The sequence below is a fragment of the Haliotis rubra genome, unplaced genomic scaffold, assembly GCF_003918875.1.
Source record: "Haliotis rubra isolate DU_JTF1 unplaced genomic scaffold, ASM391887v1 Scf38, whole genome shotgun sequence".
NCBI classification, from domain to species: domain Eukaryota; kingdom Metazoa; phylum Mollusca; class Gastropoda; order Lepetellida; family Haliotidae; genus Haliotis; species Haliotis rubra.
Window position 1 is genome coordinate 3,460,103 of NW_025767057.1, and position 18,366 is coordinate 3,478,468.

Below are 18,366 nucleotides of genomic sequence, written 5' to 3' on the forward strand. Positions count from 1 at the left end.
TGTTTGGGGAGGGATGGCCGTGGTGTATCATTTATTCTTTCATTCATTCACATATGTTCTTTTTCTTTTGTTCTTTTTCTTAATTTCTTTCATTCATTCACATAAAATTCTTGCTCTTAATTCATTCATTCATTCATTGTAAAATTCCGACTGATACAATACACTGGCTGAAGTACTGTTAAACGCAGCCGAAGTTGCGCTGGGACCGAACCAAGTCACTGTGTGCGTTGGAGCATGACGAGGCACACGTTAATTAGTACAAATGGTAAAGAAAGCAAGCGAGTGACCTATCCCTGTTGTAGAGTATCCCTGGTGAAATAGACAAATGAAATTATATAAACAGTTTATTTACTGTCATAACATATAAAAAGCTCGCGCCTGTGAGATATCAACAAAACATTATGAAAATAGCTCACACCAAATCCTTCACCGAGTATTCACCAGACAGCCCGCTTCCAAGTTGCGCGAACCTATTTCACTGCGCACGTGCTATGAGCGCAGCCCAGCTGTTGAAACCAGTTTTCCCCCGGAAAGTCGGGGGAAAATTAGTGAATCGTTTGAACTCCGATTTCGCGCAGTTTTTTGCATCGCGTTATTTTTCAACTTTATAAGTTGAATTTGCATTTTTGATGATTTGTTTCGGTAAGTCCATACCGAAAGGTATCAGAATCTGCAAAGTTGTGTTTTACGTTGCATGTGACCTTTATGACAAGCTTGTTGCAAATGAAGAAATACATTCTATTATATTTGGACAAAAACTCGCTAACCGGTATTTTGTGCTCAGAGGCCATTTAGCGAATATTTTTCTGGAAAGAAATATAAACAATACAACCATGCATATCTATATAATATTTGACTAGTCTCGATCAGCGCGGTTTCAGGAAAATAAAATGTTAAGACTGTGCCCTTTATGCCTGAAATATGTTTCTTTCCGAAACGACGAGAGATTACCTCAGATTGGGTTTAGGGAATTACATTCCCTGTTCGCTTTTGAAATTCCTACTTTTAGATAAACCCAGTGTGTTGCCGGCTGTCGGAAAAAGGTCGTTATGTTTGTTGACGTGAAGCAAAGACGTATGTATAAACAATATACTGAACAGCGAGTTGCCAATCTAATAATTTATGCAATTCCCAGAATATACCAGGGAGATCTGGTGATCTTTTTCTTTGGAGTTTGTAAATCACCTTTTGATTCCGGAAAAGAGCATTTTCTCACATGGAACTAGGCTTGTGTGGTTACTGAAACTTCCTTCACGTTTCCTGGATATGTATCGTCAAGTCACACAAGTTCGATCGTCATGTAACTTCGATCGCCCATTTTGAATGGTAATTGTCGCAATACGTAGCGATAACTTACGATATCTGCAGCTTTGATCTTCTGGTGACACCACTTTCATTCGTTTGGACCGGAAAATGTTTCGTGTCAAGTTACCAAATGTAAGTTATAGCTCATTTTCAGCAAACAACTTCTTTTTAACACTAGATCAATAATGTAACTTTATCAGCTCAAATAAAATGTGAACTATAAATTTCACACGTTGTAAATTGACAGCACCCCTGTCTTCTGTTTGTTTACGTTGCTGGTCTAATTGTGACCGATATCCTTGTCAAAATTTAAAACTTTGGAAACAAGTAATGGCCATTTCTTATAGAAAACTTAATGCTTCTTGCGAATTTCCGTGAATTTGTACCTGATGAAGTTCGAGCTATTGCCTCATTGATAAATACTACCTTGGCACAATGTACCCACCCTACATGTCAGCACAGAACACATTTACGTTTCTGCAAGCCAGTTCGTGGTATTTGTCTACAATCTGAGGTTTGATGCCCGTCACGATGTGCCTGAAGAATAATTCCCAGCATAATACTTGTATATAAGCTGAATATTTGTGACTTTTCATCGTTTTTAGAAGTATTGAAACATAAAATGAACGTTTCATGGACATAAATACCATAAAAATTACTTGGGACTGCTCTAGCTCTGAATTTGACACAAGAGATCGTCCTTACAAGTCATCCTGTTTACGCGACAAGCCAGCCAATCATATGATCGAACTTATGTGACGTAGCTTTCTGGGTCACTTGTGTTGACAGTGAGAGGGCGACCATGCCGCGATTGTGAAAAACAGTAAAAATACCTGGATTTTGGAAATGTTTGACATAAATAAACAAGTTTAGAGGTAAGATATTTGAAAAAAAAGATTATATGAATATAACTTTGAAAATTTAGCGACAGTTCTTAAGTGATCGAACTTACATGACACAAGGGTATATTCCTGATATGTCCTACATATTCTTGGAAATGCATGAATTATTAGAACGACAACTTGTTTTTCAGCACACATGTATCTTCATTCTTAAGAAACGTGAATATATTGCAGGCTAAGTAGTAAGTATACAAATTTTGTTTTCAAACAGCCCATGATGTCTTTACTTTTCTTTGTTCCCGCAGAATTGTGGGGTTTATTAAGTGTATATACACATCCAAACTTTACTTGTCTCAGACGGGTGTGTAAATTATGGGAATCCCAAGCCCAGAAAAATTAGACAATGATTTAAGTTTATGCTGGGCACTTTAAAAACAATATCTGAACTTCAAGTAATCTGGATGTATCATGTTATTGGTTATGAATCCAAAGTTTCCTCTAGAAAAATGTTGACATTCTATAGAGAACATGATATTTGGTCTTGTTTATCATGTACTGATAGTTGTCTCTTACTTCAGGTTGCTGGCCATGTCCTTGATATTTGACAATGATGACACATGTATTTTTGTCGGAGGGTTAAAGAGAGATCTGGTTGCTCGAAAGCTGAAAGGTTACCTAACCCTCCTGTTCAAATGCCTCAACCTTGACATCAGAAGACGCCATATAACAGTCATCAACAGCAAGAAATCAGACTACTGCTATGCATTTGTTGATCTGCAACATGTTGAAACAGTGAAGTACGTTCTTCATCGCTTGAGTTCCGAGACTAACAGAGCAGATGTCAATTTTGACTTCACTTCAATACAAGACCCAAACAAGCGTCTCAAGGTTGACTACAAGAAACCACCAAAACAGTCCCCACAAAGAATAGTTGACCGCAGTAACAATGGTGCTGACAATGGCACTGAACCACAGTTCTCATTGGCTGATAAGGTTAAGAAACTTCCGTTCTCAAGTCCGACTCATCAGGGCAATCATGCACAGACATCAACCACGGGTCTGGCGACACAAACATCAAAACCAGTCTTACCACCCCTTGAAAGTGTTCAGGTGTCCATGGCTACATCAGTCAGTGGACTGGGTCCCAATGCACCTAAGCGTTTCTATCATTACCGGGAAACTTTAGGCAATGAGACTCGGACTGCTGAGTTCAAACAGGGAGGGTTTGTTGCAAGTGAACGCAAATACCTGTTACAGGACAATATAGGGAAGTATGTATGTGGCTTTCTCAACTCGAATGGTGGGACATTGTTCATCGGTGTAGACAATGATGGTAGGTGAATCTTCAAGGACATTAGAAACAAGGAAAATGTATGTTTTCACGACAGTCAAATATTTTAATATTTTCTTTTGGCAGTTGGCATTTTGTTAACAGATAAAATAGCAATATCTAAACATTGGTTAATGTCTCTGTCATAAAATTGTGCATCTTTGACTTGTTTGAAACAACTGGGTGATGTTTTAGACATAGCTGCCCATACGGCCATATTGAAAATATCATTTATTAAGGCCAAAATGTGGTTGTGTTGTGCTCATGTGATGTTATTGTCCACAGGCTATGTAGTTGGTGTTGTGTGCGACCAGCAAGATGAGGACAAACACCGACTGTCCATAGATCATGCCATCAAGTCCATAAGTCCAACATTGCTACCCAACCTGTACACTGTCGACTTTGTACCAGTCCTGGATGAAGCCAACTCTTTCTCCTGTGAGTCAGTTTGCCCACCTGTGTATGGAATGCTAAAACATATAAAATACATGAGAGAATGTTTTAAATGTAATTTGAAATTTTGAACAGCTGAATGTTTGTTACGATGTTACAACACCAGATTGTGCTACAGACAACACAGGAAAAATGACACTACTAATCTTGGACATGCTAAATAGTCATTCTAATTTAACTCATATCTCAGTTCTCAATACCTCTTAGCAAAGATCTGAGGATATCCTATTACAGGTCACGTCAGAACTTAAATTTTGACTGACAGGAAGTCGACATTGACTGATCAGAAAGCAGGTTTGTCAAGCAGTAGTTAAGACTGATAACTTCCATTCCAGACTATGCTTTAGAAGTTTCAATCCGATCAGTAGAAAATGTTAGCATGTCTAATACATAGCCTAGATTGTGTGGCAGTGCATACCAGAGGTAATGTCTCTTCCATTTCCATTGTTTATCCCACTGAAGCAAGTGATAGATGAAGAGTTTGATGGCCATTCAGAATACACTGAATTAACCATTTTGAGGTTGCATGAATAGTAAACACATTCTGTCACTTACTTAATCTAGTAAGCAACACTCTGATTGACTGGAAGAAAGGTTCTTGAGAGAACTGGGATGGAATGCCCTGACTGAGACCTTAGTTTAGTGATACTGAGAATGACGGGCTAATATTATTTTGATTGAATAGGTGCAATGTCCCCTCAGCATGTCTTTCACATGTTTTGTGAAAACATTTTTTGTTATTAATTGTGTATTATACATCCATACCCTTGATGGATGAATATCTAAAATCCCACCTCTGCCTTCTGATTCTGATTGGTCCATCAGAGGTTACAAATCGTCATAACCACCTCTGATGTAAACAGCTGATTTTACATCTGGAACACTGCAGGTGCTATTATTTAGTAAAAACTATTTCTTTCACAGTCATTGTCTTGAGGCATTTTGAAATGAGATAACTTACAATGATGATCCTTGTTAGAATTGGTCTTCTACAACCCATGCATGTCGCAAAACTGACAATATCGGGTGGGCAGGCTTGCTGACTTGGTTGACACATATCATCATATCCCATTTGCATTGATTGGTGCTCATGATGTTGATCACTGGATAGTCTGGTCTAGATTATTTAGACTGCTGGTATATAACTGGAATGTTGCTGAGTGCAACGTGAAGCAACAAACAACAACAATTAACGTCTTTAGAATATGTCTATCAATGCATGTTTGTCAGCCAGCATGAGAGAAATTGAGTAAGAGAGTTTTGGGTGACAGAGAGCTTGAAATTTGGTGCCTTTTAGTAGTGGTCTGTGATGTCAGTAAGCGGTATGACATCATAACAGTGATGTGGTGTAGAAATAAACTTGAAGGCTAACAACAATTTGTTATCCATATGTGTTAAAATAAGTGATGACATATTTTCGAATTTTTAAACTTATCCTATCTGACGGTATGCACCCTCTTCTTCTACGACCATGTGTGGAAACATGCTGTCAGCTAAGTTGAATCAAATCTTCATGGCCTCTGACCATGAAAAAAAATAAATAATAATAATAATAAAAAAATATAAAAATAAAAAATCTTCATGGCCTCTGACCCACCCTGACCTCTGGCCCCACTCCGATAGCAGCACCTGTCATTCATCTTCCTAAGCGTGCAGCTCGCTCAGATGATCACATGACCACCTCTGCCTGTCATTCTCTTTCTTGTCGCTACGTTGTGTGGACGTGTCTTTGGCTATAAGAGAGCTTGATTGTGTTTCTACAATGGGAAAATCGAATCGTTATGGTTCCAAAAAACGCAAACATTGCGATAATTGCAACAGTAATTTCTCGGCAGCAGACCCTCATAACCTATGTGTTGACTGTTTAGGCCAGTGTGAATGGTCTAGACGTTGCAATTTGTGTGCAAACCTTGACGACGATGCGTTCTCTGAATATCGCTGGGTAGCTTGTAGACCCAAGTCTGACAGAGATCATTGAAATCCATCTGAGGGTCCATCTGAATCGAAAAGTTAGACCGCCGTGTGAAATCTGCAGGTCCAAGTCTCCTAATGAAGATTTCCTAGCCGAGGCGTCTGATTCCTACCTCAGTGAAAATTTGCGTCAACTATTTCGTCCGCAGTCTTCTAGCCCCATTACACTAGAAGATTCTTCACCACCAAGAATTTGTTGTGTTATAAACGTCTGGTATTCAACCCTGGCCGTCTTTGGTGGTGAATGTTCCTCAGCACCCTTACGTTTCGGAGGCGGGAACTACTCATGCGGCGTTTAGTGTGATTCCTAACATTACATCACAAGTGACGCTTACTTACAGTGCGGCGCTTTCTACCAGTGCGCCGCTTACTTCTGAAGCGACACTTACACCAATAGAGAATACTACACGAGGTCTCATTACATACGAATTATACAAAACGAGTGTCCTTCCTATGGTATCTGACCAAGCAAAAGTGAGGTCAGAAACCATAGGAAGGTCACGAGTTTGGTATAATTCGTATGTAATGAGACCAAGTGTGGTATTTTATTTATTACCCACGTCTTACATGCATTAAATTGACAAAATAGCGTAGTTTTGGTATTGTTGTGGTTTCAAACCGAAACCGGTTTCATAAAGAGGTTGCGGAAGAATTTTGTTCTGACGTACACTTTTGCATGACGTCACACTGTAATGACGTCACTACGCCATTTCTCGTCTGTCCCCTTGGTAACCGACGTCACGATGCATGTCAGTTGTCATCGCCTCTCGTACAGCCTCCTTCAGTAAACTACTCCGTAGCACCCCGTTTCTTGGTTTGCAACTGCTTCACTCGGCTAACATCACTGTTGGGAACATTGCGTTTATGTTTTTCAACGCATATAATGTCTCAGTTCGACTCACAATGAAACAGTGACGCGGCAACGTTCTCAATGTTTACATTCCCACAATGCATCTAAGTTGTAGAATGAATAAATTCACGTGTTTGTTATGAATGAACAAGTAGTTCCATCACAACATGACCTAATTGAGAGGTCATCGGTTATCCAATCAAATCGTTCGAATCTCAGGTCATGTCGTTACGACACAGGTCAACGCGATACGACACTCGTGTGACGTACAAGATTAGTATGCAATTACCCATATGTGGACCACGTTGGTAATAAAGACAGTTACCTACAGGGAGAGCGCCGCTTGTCACTGATCCCACGTGTTTGCTCAGAGCGCCACTTACTTCCAGTTCGGAGCTCTTGTTTAATACCGGTTCGGCACTTCCTCCCGGAGTTACTGGTTAGGCGCTTCATACCAGGGTTTCTGATTCAACGCTTATTACCGGTTCAGCGTTTCCTCCAGGTTCGACGCTTCCTCCCGGTTCGGCGCTTACTCCCGGTGTTCCTGGTTCGGCGCTTCCTCCTGGTTCGGCGCTTGCTCCCGGTGTTCCTGGTTCGGCTCTTCCTCCCAGTTTGGCGCTTCCTCCTGGTATCCCTGGTTCGACGCCCTCCTGGTGCTCCCAGTTCGGTGCTTACTCATATTGGCTTTGGTTCGGCGCTTACTCACAGTATTACCGGTGCAACGTTTCTTCCGGGGTTCCTGGTTCAACGCTCACTTATGGTACTCCCAGTTCAGTGCTTACTTATGGTGTCTCTGGTTCGGTGCTTCCTCACAGCTCACTGCCTACAGTGTTGTCTCATGGTTCAATGTTTCATCAGGGTTCAGCGCTTACTGCCCAGGTGTCAAGTTCAGCGCTAGGCCCACTCAGTCCAGCTTTGGAATTCCACGCTCGGGATCCTACATCTTCATCGTTATCTCATGGGGGCATGTCTCAATCGGCTGAATGTTCATCCACTCGGCATGAGGTGCCTCTTCATTCCTCGGGGTCTACTACGGTTTCATCTGTCCCTTCTACAATGGTATCGATGGCGAGACCTGTTTGCCGGTATCCTGGAATCCAGTGTCTGATGGGGCGACTTCTCAGCCTATGGACTTTGATGCCTTTGTGTTGGCGGTAGCGTCAGCATTACGGCATCAGGCACCAGTATTCTCACCTGCGAAACCTGCGACTACTCTAGTTCTACCTGTAGAGGAGATTCAGCATCCATTTCTTCGGAGGGTACGTCTCCCTCGGATGCTAGCGAGGATGCTGTTGACACACCTCAACTACTTGTCTGGATTGCTGATAACCTCCGTCTACAGCGCAGTACTTCGGCGATGGATTTATTATCCAGTTTTGATATGAAGCCAGGTGACTTTGGCTCCATCACGTACCCTCCTCGACTGTGTGCCACTCAATTAGCAGCGTCTCTGGATGAGGCTTTCGGTAACTTGAGGAAGATTAAAGATGGCTTTGCGGCTCCTCGCTTCAATTTAGCATCTGCTCATGTACATGGCTTTTCATCGACCATCGTTCCCCCTCCAGTGGATGATGATATCATGTTGCTGGGAACTAAGCGAAGGCCTACTCGCACTTCCTGGTCGAAGATCGGGAGCTTCTACATTTAGATGGTACCATAAGGAAGATTATGGCTCCACTCAACATGGTGTTGACGACTACCGAAGCGGTGGCTATGTCAGTTGCACACGCTACGTCCCATCAGCAAGCGTACATTCGAGCAGCTATTGTTTTATTGCAAGAACAATTCCAAACCATATTGGATCAGCTGGCTCACTTCTTTTCGTATGTCACGGGTATGCGTCGCAAAGGACCTTTACACTTATCCTCATGGGAGGACAGATTTAGAACGGATCTGTTTCGTCAACCATGGTCTGGCAAGTCTCTTTTCAACGGGGCGATTAGAGAGGTCGCTAACAGGCCGGGTCAAGAAGCTCATTTACAAGTCTCAGTGGAATTATTAAAGTTCCAGCGGTTGCAGGTGGAAGAATTGATGCGACAGCGACGACAGCCTGGTATGTTCCTGTCAATCCGGACCTTCGATCGAGTTCTACAGCTTCCTTTCGTGGAAAGGGTGCCTATGGAAGAGGACGATCCAGTTGTCAGCGAAGGACTTCCACTGCTCCATGACCAGCTTCCACTGCCGACCAGCCCACATCGCATAAACCTGACAAACAATGACTTGATGACATTGCAAGATGGCTGGTATCTTCCACCTCCAGTCATGCCCATTCAGACTTCCCCAGTAGGAGGCCGGCTTGGGACTTATGCTCCCAACTGGACAATCTAGGGAGACCCTTACGGCCGGTCCATGTTAGCCAAGGGGTTCCAGCTGCCAGTCATCGGGAATCCTCCTCTCACTTTACTCCCGGATCGCAGAACGTATCCCGCACAACAGTCGACTGTTCTTCGATCAACAATAGACACCTTATTCAAGAAACTTGCGATCGAATCCCTGGGTCGGGCCCCGACCGACCGGGGCTCTATTCTCCAATTTTCTGGTGCCCAAGAAGGATTCGGACAAACTGAGGTTAATCTTCAACATGAAGACATTCAACGAGAGATTTCTGCAGCCTCCGCCACATTTTCAAATGGTATCGGTGGCACTCCTCAAGACTATTATCAAGCCGCGAGACTACATGGTCAGTTTGGATCTGCAGGATTCGTACCTCCACATCCTGATCTTCCCGGCCCATCGTAAGTTCCTTCAGTTTCTTCGAGGGTTTCCACTATCAGTGGCGTGTTCTCCCGTTTGGAATTTCTTCGGCCCCGTGGTCTATCGCCAGTTTCCTCCACCGCAAGGGGATAGTGTTCGAAGCTTACATCGACGACTGCATTCAGGCACAGAACGATCATGCCCTTCTGCTTCGTCACATGCAGTTTGCGATACAGCTTCTTCGCCAATTAGGCTGGTTAATCAATCTGCAGAAATTGGAACTAGTCCCAATGCGCCGACTTCAATTCTTCGGAGCAGTGTTCGACACAGAAGTCAACAAACTGTTTACTCCGAGGGATCGTTTCTGCAAGATACAGCAGTTGGTTTCCCTAGCACTAGCGCAACCCAGGACGCTTCGTCAATGGCAGGAGCTCCTGGGCCTCTTGACGTCGGCTCAGGCATTGACCCTCAGGGGTCAACTACAACTCCGTCCCGTACAGCTATTTCTGGCACCTTACATCAGAGTGGGAGATCCCGGTGCTCTGATCCCTCTACCTATGGAGCTCCATCCTCATCTTCAGTTTTGGATGGAAGAATTGAAAGTTTGCGCCGCAGTCTGTTTAGAGCCATTTGTTCCGTCTCAGCATCTGTATGTGGATGCGTCTCAACACGGGTGGGGAGCTCATCTTCTCAGGGCGGTGATTCTGGCAATCAGTCACTGGCAGGATGTCTTACGAGCAACGTCCCTCATGGTCAGATTGGACAGCGCAGCAGTGGTTTGGCAGATCAACAGAATGGGGCAACAGGGTCTCCACAACTGCTACAGTGGACTCAACAGTTCTTCGATCTGGTGGACTCTCTCAACATCATGGTACGAGCCAACAAGAAGAATGTCATCGCAGATGCTCTGTCTCGTCTGAGTCATCCCTCTCCAACATATTTGAAATTACATCCTCAGGTGTTTCAGACCTTCTGCCTTCCAATGACGTCTCTGACAGTAGACCTCTTCGCCATGAGGTTCAATCATCAGCTGCCTCAGTTTGTGTCACCAATACCGGACCCTCTGGCTTGGGACCTCGATGCTCCAGCCATCCCGTGGGAAGACTTGAACCCTTACGCGTTTCTGCCAATGGCCCTTCTTCCTCGCATTCTAGTGAAACTGCGCGCAACTTCGGAGGATGACTCTGCTTTTGGTCGCGCCCTACTGCCCGGCCAGAAGTTGGTTCGTAAATCTTCAAGACCTAGTTGAACCAGATCCTGTGCCGCTTCCCGATTGACTCGATCTACTGGTTCATCCACACTCCGACCAACTACATTGGTCCCCGTTGACGCTCCATCTGCACGTTTGACGCATCTTCATTCGTTAATGGCTAAAGGTTATTCGAAGCGGGTTGCTACTGCCATTACAATAGCGTATCGTACTTCTACAAGGTCACTCTACGATGACAAGTGGAAAAGTTTCGAAAGCATACTGCAGGAAGAAGGGCATCTCATCCCCCACTAGTGCATCCCCGCAGATGGTGGCAGAATATCTTCAGCATCTCCGAACCTCCAGGAAACTTAAAGGTTCTACATTGTCTACCTATCTGGCTGCTCTTAACACAGTTATTGCAACAGCCTCAGATGTGAAGATTTCCACTGTCCCTGAACTCCAGTCTCTCCTAAGGTCTTTCAAATTGGCTGACCAATCCCGGAAGTTCCGGCCTCCAGCTTGGGATCTATCCGTTGTACTTGCTCATCTCACGTCAGCTGAATATGAACCTCTGGAGGAGAAAGATTTCGAACATGTCTCCTTTAAGACCTTCTTTCTCTTGGCCTTGGCTACAGCTGCTCGTATCTCCGAGTTGCATGCTCTTGATGTTTCTCGAGTACGGTTTGAAAGGTCTAGACATGTGAAAGTTTTCCTTGGTTTGCGGTGGGATTTTCTTGCCAAAAATCAGTTACCAGGACAGCCGGATCACACTTTTACGATACCACCGTTGTCTACTATCTAGGGCCCAGAAGACACTGAAGATCTTTCCTTATGCCCGGTGCGGGCATTAAGGAATTACCTAGCTGCCTCGCAGGATTGCCGCAGACTGCGTAAGAGATTGTTCATTCCAATATCTACTGCCTCCACCTCGGAAGTGTCCCGTTATACCTTGGAGTTTTGGATGCGAACTACGATCCTGCGTGCCTATGCCGTTGCTGACCTACCTCCACCATCAACGGCTAAGCCTCATGAGACTCGAGCCCTTGCGTCTACCATGGCTCTTCACAGGAATTGTTCCCTTCAGTCCATCATGGAGGGCTGTTTTGGGAGATCCGACACGGTGTTTGCTTCACACTACCTGAGGGACCTCTCGGTGACAGACGTGGAAGGCCTACATCAATTCGGCCCCTTGGTCCTGGCACAGCAGTTGTCTTTCGCAGATAAAGCAATCCTTCTACGGTCGGTTTTGCTCTGTACATAATAAAAGATATCAATGTTATCCATATCTTGGTACTTTTTTACTTTGGGCTTAGGCCCTTCTCACCTAGGGAACTAGGGCGTGTTTGTACTGTCATACCTATGACTAGTTAGACTGTGAGGCAAGTCTTGTGCAACATGCAGAGATGGTCGCTATTCCACCTACTGACCTCTACTCTTTGAGCAATTACGTCAGTAAGTGTTGATTTACGATTACCTGCGTAGTTTTCGGAGCGTTTCGCTCCTTAGTTCTTTCTCACTTTTGGTACGTTAGGGAGATTGAACGTTAAACTAGTTGAGCAACCGAGCTATTCCCTCTTTCACTGCCTTCCAGCGTGTCTGTTGGGGGTAGTTTCGAAGCAGGGACTGACCGGGTTAAGGTCCTCGATTTTAATGTCTGGAGTCACCTGATAAATCGTGGAGCGGCAGGGCCTACTTGCCAAACTACGTCCTTTTGCTTGTGAAAAGTTGCGGCTGAAAACCACATTAATTCGGGAGCGCCCACTCCCTAGAGTTTTTTGGTGCTGTGTAAGCCAAGGGGTTAATGAAGAAACCCATCCCAAGTTTGGAGTTTGCAAATCGGGAGTAGGTGCTTTCTCCTGGCCTCCTTGGGTTATGCATTTTCCCGTGGTTGTAGTAGTAACGGGGTAATCTGCGACCCGCCTACCAACCGTGGGATTATGCATACCGTGAGATAGGATAAGTTTAAAAATTTGTAAATTTTACAATAAATTGTATATTTATCCTATCTCACACGATATATACGCACCCGACCTGCCCAACATCACAGATTACTGGAAGCTCCAAGACAAGAATGACAGGCAGAGGGGGTCATGTGATCATCTGAGCGAGCTGCACGCTTAGGAAGATGATTGACAGGTGCTGATATCGGAGTGGGGGCAGAGGTCAGGGCGGGTCAGAGGCCATGAAGATTTGATTCAACTTAGCTGACAGCACATTTCCACACATGGTCGTAGAAGGAGAAGAGGGGTTCATACCGTGAGATAGGATAAGTATATAAATATACAATTTATTGTAAAATTTACAATATGTAGCACACATGTAATAAACCTAAGAGGCCTTTTTTATTAGCCGGTAGAGACAATCACGTGACATTGGAATACAGGACTCTTTTTTTTCATTTAAAACTATTTACTACGGATACAGTGTTTACTACAGCTTCAGTTACTCTCGTTTCCTCCGTCTGACTATGAGAAATTCAAATTTCACAAATGATTTTAAAAATTATTATTAGAAAGGGAATTATATGGTAATTAAAATTGACACTGTGTCATATTTTACTTGTATTTGTCAGAATGTGACTGTTTTAAATTGGCGCTAGATTTTTAGTCCTACAACAGTTCCTGTCAGTGCACAGCAACCTTGACCTTGCTGTATTTGTATTAATACACTTCCCGGCTATCACCTTCAGCATTGGCACTGCCGGGGAAACACTGTTATTTGTAATTAAAGCTTTCTGAAGAGTAGGGGATAATAAAGAAATTAACACACACATAGATGTCATATTGTATTTACAAAACGAGTGCCAGAAAAATGATTTTTCTTTCGCTCTCGCTTGCTCTTCTTTCAATCTCTGTCACAAGGGATTAAATTCATTCAAATCCACTTGATGACAAAGAGTGCATGTTTAATTTTGTCATGGTAGAATGGAGACAAACATACTGTGTTTTCAGTGTGGAGCTTGATACCTGTACTTTTAACTGCAATAAATTAAATTTGTATGATGCAGGACAGGAAAATAAGAGTAATGTTGTGGATTTGAAATATCAAATGCAAGAACACTAAATCATCACTACGTAACAACTAGAACTGACTGTCAGAACAGATCTTAGATGTGATCTGTGTTGCAGCGAATTTGAAGGTCCTAGAGGTGAAGGTGAAGGACCCAGATGATCATGCTGAGCTGTACTTGTACCGTGGTGATGCCTTTCTGCGTCGGGATGGCAGTATTCAGATGCTGAAAGCCCGGGAAATACAACACTGGGAGAGACAGGTGATGGTCATGCCTAATTTAAAGACATGGTATTAGATCATGCGAGATAAATGGTAAGGATGTAAAACCATGGTGGGTAATATGATTGGGATGAGAGTAGATTTACTACTTCTTGTCAGTATTTTTAATACATATCTGTGACAAAGTGGCATGAGATCACCTGTCACAATATCACTGTAGATCAAAGGCCTGTGTTAATATTCAGGCTACCCTTCCAAAACTGTCCCTAACTCTTCCAGAACAAGGCCCTGAAGTGTTGTTCGGTCTACCCTTCTAAAACTGTCCCTAACTCTTCCAGAACAAGGCCCTGCTGTGTTGTTCGGTCCACCCTTCTAAAACTGTCCCTAACTCTTCCAGAACAAGGCCCTGCTGTGTTGTTCGGTCCACCCTTCCAAAACTTTCCCTAACTCTTCCAGAACAAGGCCCTGCTGTGTTGTTCGGTCTACCCTTCCAAAACTGTCCCTAACTCTTCCAGAACAAGGCCCTGCTGTGTTGTTCGGTCCACCCTTCCAAAAACTGTCCCTAACTCTTCCAGAACAAGGCCCTGCTGTGTTGTTCGGTCTACCCTTCCAAAACTGTCCCTAACTCTTCCAGAACAAGGCCCTGCTGTGTTATTCAGTCTTACTTACCTCCACAGAAACAAGAGAAGTCTCAAGAAGGCCGGGAAGAAGTCATGGTGAAGCTGATGGAGAAGACAAATGAGCTGCAGGCCTTACAGAAGCAGATGTTGGAGTTAGAGCGAAAGAACAAGAAGTCCAGAGTCTGCTCAGTCATGTAGCCCGGATTCTTCTGCAATGTCTTGTGTCAGTTTTGTAAGGATGATCAGCCTTAGATTAGATTTTTTTGTTTCAAAAACAACATGATTACAGTTGTATAAAGAGTTTAAAGAGAATATTCAGGAACATCAGCACACTTTTCTTAATTTATTGTTTTAATGGTTAATGACGGTTAAGTGGAGAACTATACTGTATGGATGTATGCATTTCCTGACTTATTGGTTGTACAGGCTGACCAGGTCAGGTGAAGGTCACAGCAAGAAAACCTTCATTATGTCAATATACATTGTCAGATATGTAGAACATATTTTGTTGTTGTTTAGGTGTGATTATGTGTTATTGGCCTTCGGTGCACCTAGACACATATGCCTCAACTTCATGACACCTGATGTCAGGGCTGCTTGAGGGGGTTTCAGTTCCCTTCCTGTTGATATTTTCTGCCTGAGTAGTTACTTGTTTCTTTGACCCTTCATTGTTTCAAGGGGTTTTCCAGTACAATAAGGATGCCCATCTTATAATTAACCATCATGTTCACGAACTTCTTCATGAATCTGACGTCAAATCAACATTTATTTAATTGTTTTTTCTGGTTTCTTAGATATTGTTTACAGATATTTTCACAGATGTGTTTATGGATATGTCTACAAATATGTGAGTTGAGAAATGTATTGCTGTTATGTTTATACACATGTTGATGATGGCAGTGTGACTTTTATACTAGCTTCTTACAAACTACTGTGATATTTGCCCCCATTCCTTTGTAGTGTGTGTAGCAGTGTGGAATGTCTGCTGTGACTTCTAGGTCGGTACAAATTAATATTTTTACAAATGAGTTTGAATGATGTACATCTGATTATAATCAGTTATGATTTGTGAGTGAGAGAGTATGGTTTCACAAAACCTTCAGCAATAGTAGGCTGAGAGTGGACAACAAGGTGCAGAGATTTACACATGATATGCATGGTAGAATCAAACTCAGTTTAAGGGCAGCTGTTTAACTTGTCACATATGTGCCTCATAAGTGCCTTGTAACATGGTACAGGCTGAGGAAGATCAACTGCAGAAAAGTTCCCACACTGATGTTAAATGTCTGATAGAAGCCAAGAGAATATCCTCATTTCAGAACCTGAAGAAACTCAGACTTGCCAAGGCATTGTAGCCTTGCTTTGGAATTTTAGGATATTTTTGTTTCTGACACTGCATGTGAGTCTAAGAAAACACAGAAATGAAGACAAAGACTTTTGGGCATGGCAACTCAATTATGTATAAAGCCAAAATGCTGAGAACATTTTGGCTTCTTTCTGTTATGTCTGCTAAAAACATCACTCTGTTTAATGGGATGTTATTATTGGATTATTTGACCTGCTAAAAAGTCACTCTGTTATAAGGGATGATATTATTTGATTATTTAACCCGCTTAAAAGGCCACTCTGTTATATGGTATGTTATTATTTGATTATATGATCCGCTAAAATGGTCACTCTTTTATAAGGGAGGTTATTATTGGATTATTAAACCCGCTTAAAGGTCACTCTGTTATATGGGATGTTATTATTTGATTATATGACTTGCTAAAAAGTCACTCTGTTATAAGGGAGGTTATTATTGGATTATTTGACCTGCTAAAAAGGTCACTCTGTTATACATGATGCTATTATTTGATTATTTGTCAGCAGACACTAAAGCAGCATGTATATTTCGTTATGGGTCTTTTAATGTTTAATAAATAATATTTTTGACTATTGACCCCATGGTTTTGATAAAAAATGTGTAAATAGAGGAATAATAGGACCAGGTGCCAATTAGAAGCATGCATGATTCTGTGGAACTCCACCCTCCTTAATAGGAGCATTACAGTTGTGGGTGTTCAACCCTTCATTGTAACCTGTATTAACATATTAATGTAGCACCTTAATGGTCTGGTCACAATCACAGGTTCTGTTGGTACATATGCTTGGTAAAAGGACCCATATGCTTACATCATGAAAAGATCATATGTACCTTTTCATTTTGCAGTAGTGCCTTCATGTGAAAATGTGTACTTTCTACTGCCTTTGTGTTAAAATATGTACTTTCTACTACCTTCATGTTAAAATATGTACTTTCTACTGCCTTCATGTTCAAATGTGTACTTTCTACTGCCTTCATGTTAAAATGTGTACTTTCTACTGCCTTCATGTAAAAATGTGTACATTCTACTGTATACATTTGAAAATGTGTACTTTCTACTGCCTTTGTGTTAAAATGTGTACTTTCTACTGTATACATGTGAAAATGTGTACTTTCTACTGCCTTCATGTTAAAATGTGTACTTTCTACTGTATACATGTGAAAATGTGTACTTTCTACTGCCTTCATGTTAAAATGTGTACTTTCTACTGTATACAAGTGAAAATGTGTACTTTCTACTGCCTTCATGTTAAAATGTGTACTTTCTACTGCCTTCATGTTAAAATGTGTACTTTCTACTGTATACATGTGAAAATGTGTACTTTCTACTGTATACAAGTGAAAATGTGTACTTTCTACTGCCTTCATGTTAAAATGTGTACTTTCTACTGTATACATGTGAAAATGTGTACTTTCTACTGTATACAAGTGAAAATTTGTACTTTCTACTGCCTTCATGTTAAAATGTGTACTTTCTACTGTATACAAGTGAAAATGTGTACTTTCTACTGCCTTCATGTTAAAATGTGTACTTTCTACTGCCTTCATGTTAAAATGTGTACTTTCTACTGTATACATGTGAAAATGTGTACTTTCTACTGCCTTCATGTTAAAATGTGTACTTTCTACTGTATACAAGTGAAAATGTGTACTTTCTACTGCCTTCATGTTAAAATGTGTACTTTCTACTGCCTTCATGTTAAAATGTGTACTTTCTACTGTATACATGTGAAAATGTGTACTTTCTACTGTATACATGTGAAAATGTACTTTCTTTCTACTTCTACATGTGAAAATGTGTACTTTATACTGTATACATGTGTACTTTCTACTGTATACATGTGAAAATGTGTACTTTCTACTGCCTTCATGTTAAAATGTGTACTTTCTACTGTATACAAGTGAAAATGTGTACTTTCTACTGCCTTCATGTTAAAATGTGTACTTTCTACTGCCTTCATGTTAAAATGTGTACTTTCTACTGTATACATGTGAAAATGTGTACTTTCTACTGTATACAAGTGAAAATGTGTACTTTCTACTGCCTTCATGTTAAAATGTGTACTTTCTACTGTATACATGTGAAAATGTGTACTTTCTACTGTATACATGTGAAAATGTGTACTTTCTACTACCTTCGTGTTAAAATGTGTACTTTCTACTGCCTTCATGTTAAAATGTGTACTTTCTACTACCTTCATGTAAAAATGTGTACATTCTACTGTATACATGTGAAAATGTGTACTTTCTACTACCTTCGTGTTAAAATGTGTACTTTCTACTGTACATTTGGTATCATTCCTGTTCATCAATGACTGCTAAACATGCGATTTGATTTAGTTATGTGTGCCAAACTCATTTTACACTAATGTTGATGATTAATAAAGATTAAAATGAAGTATCTGTATACATATTGTGTTTAAGTATTATTTTTGCCTTTGTTGAGAGTACTAACATTCTTTCCTAAACGACATCACTTCTGGTCGGGACTGACAATTTAGTTTGTCCCCAT

General features: G+C 41.7%; 1 protein-coding gene across 1 annotated transcript; it reads left to right on the top strand.

The window, feature by feature from the left end:
- The first annotated feature begins 1,022 nt into the window (after positions 1-1,022).
- Positions 1,023-16,872, top strand: LOC124286300. The gene is made up of 5 exons (XM_046722658.1): positions 1,023-1,074; positions 2,726-3,480; positions 3,763-3,915; positions 13,766-13,908; positions 14,546-16,872. Exons 2-5 carry the CDS (start codon positions 2,736-2,738, stop codon positions 14,684-14,686), a joined length of 1,182 nt encoding a protein of 393 aa, XP_046578614.1. The 5' UTR covers positions 1,023-1,074; positions 2,726-2,735; the 3' UTR covers positions 14,687-16,872.
- The last annotated feature ends 1,494 nt before the right edge of the window (positions 16,873-18,366 follow it).

Excerpts from the sequence above, each read along its gene's own strand:
- LOC124286300 (XM_046722658.1), top strand. The coding sequence starts at position 2,736 with ATGTCCTTGATATTTGACAATGATGACACATGTATTTTTGTCGGAGGG. Across the intron at positions 3,481-3,762 it reads CATCGGTGTAGACAATGATG|GCTATGTAGTTGGTGTTGTG; the intron begins GTAGGTGAATCT and ends TATTGTCCACAG. Across the intron at positions 3,916-13,765 it reads TGAAGCCAACTCTTTCTCCT|CGAATTTGAAGGTCCTAGAG; the intron begins GTGAGTCAGTTT and ends TCTGTGTTGCAG.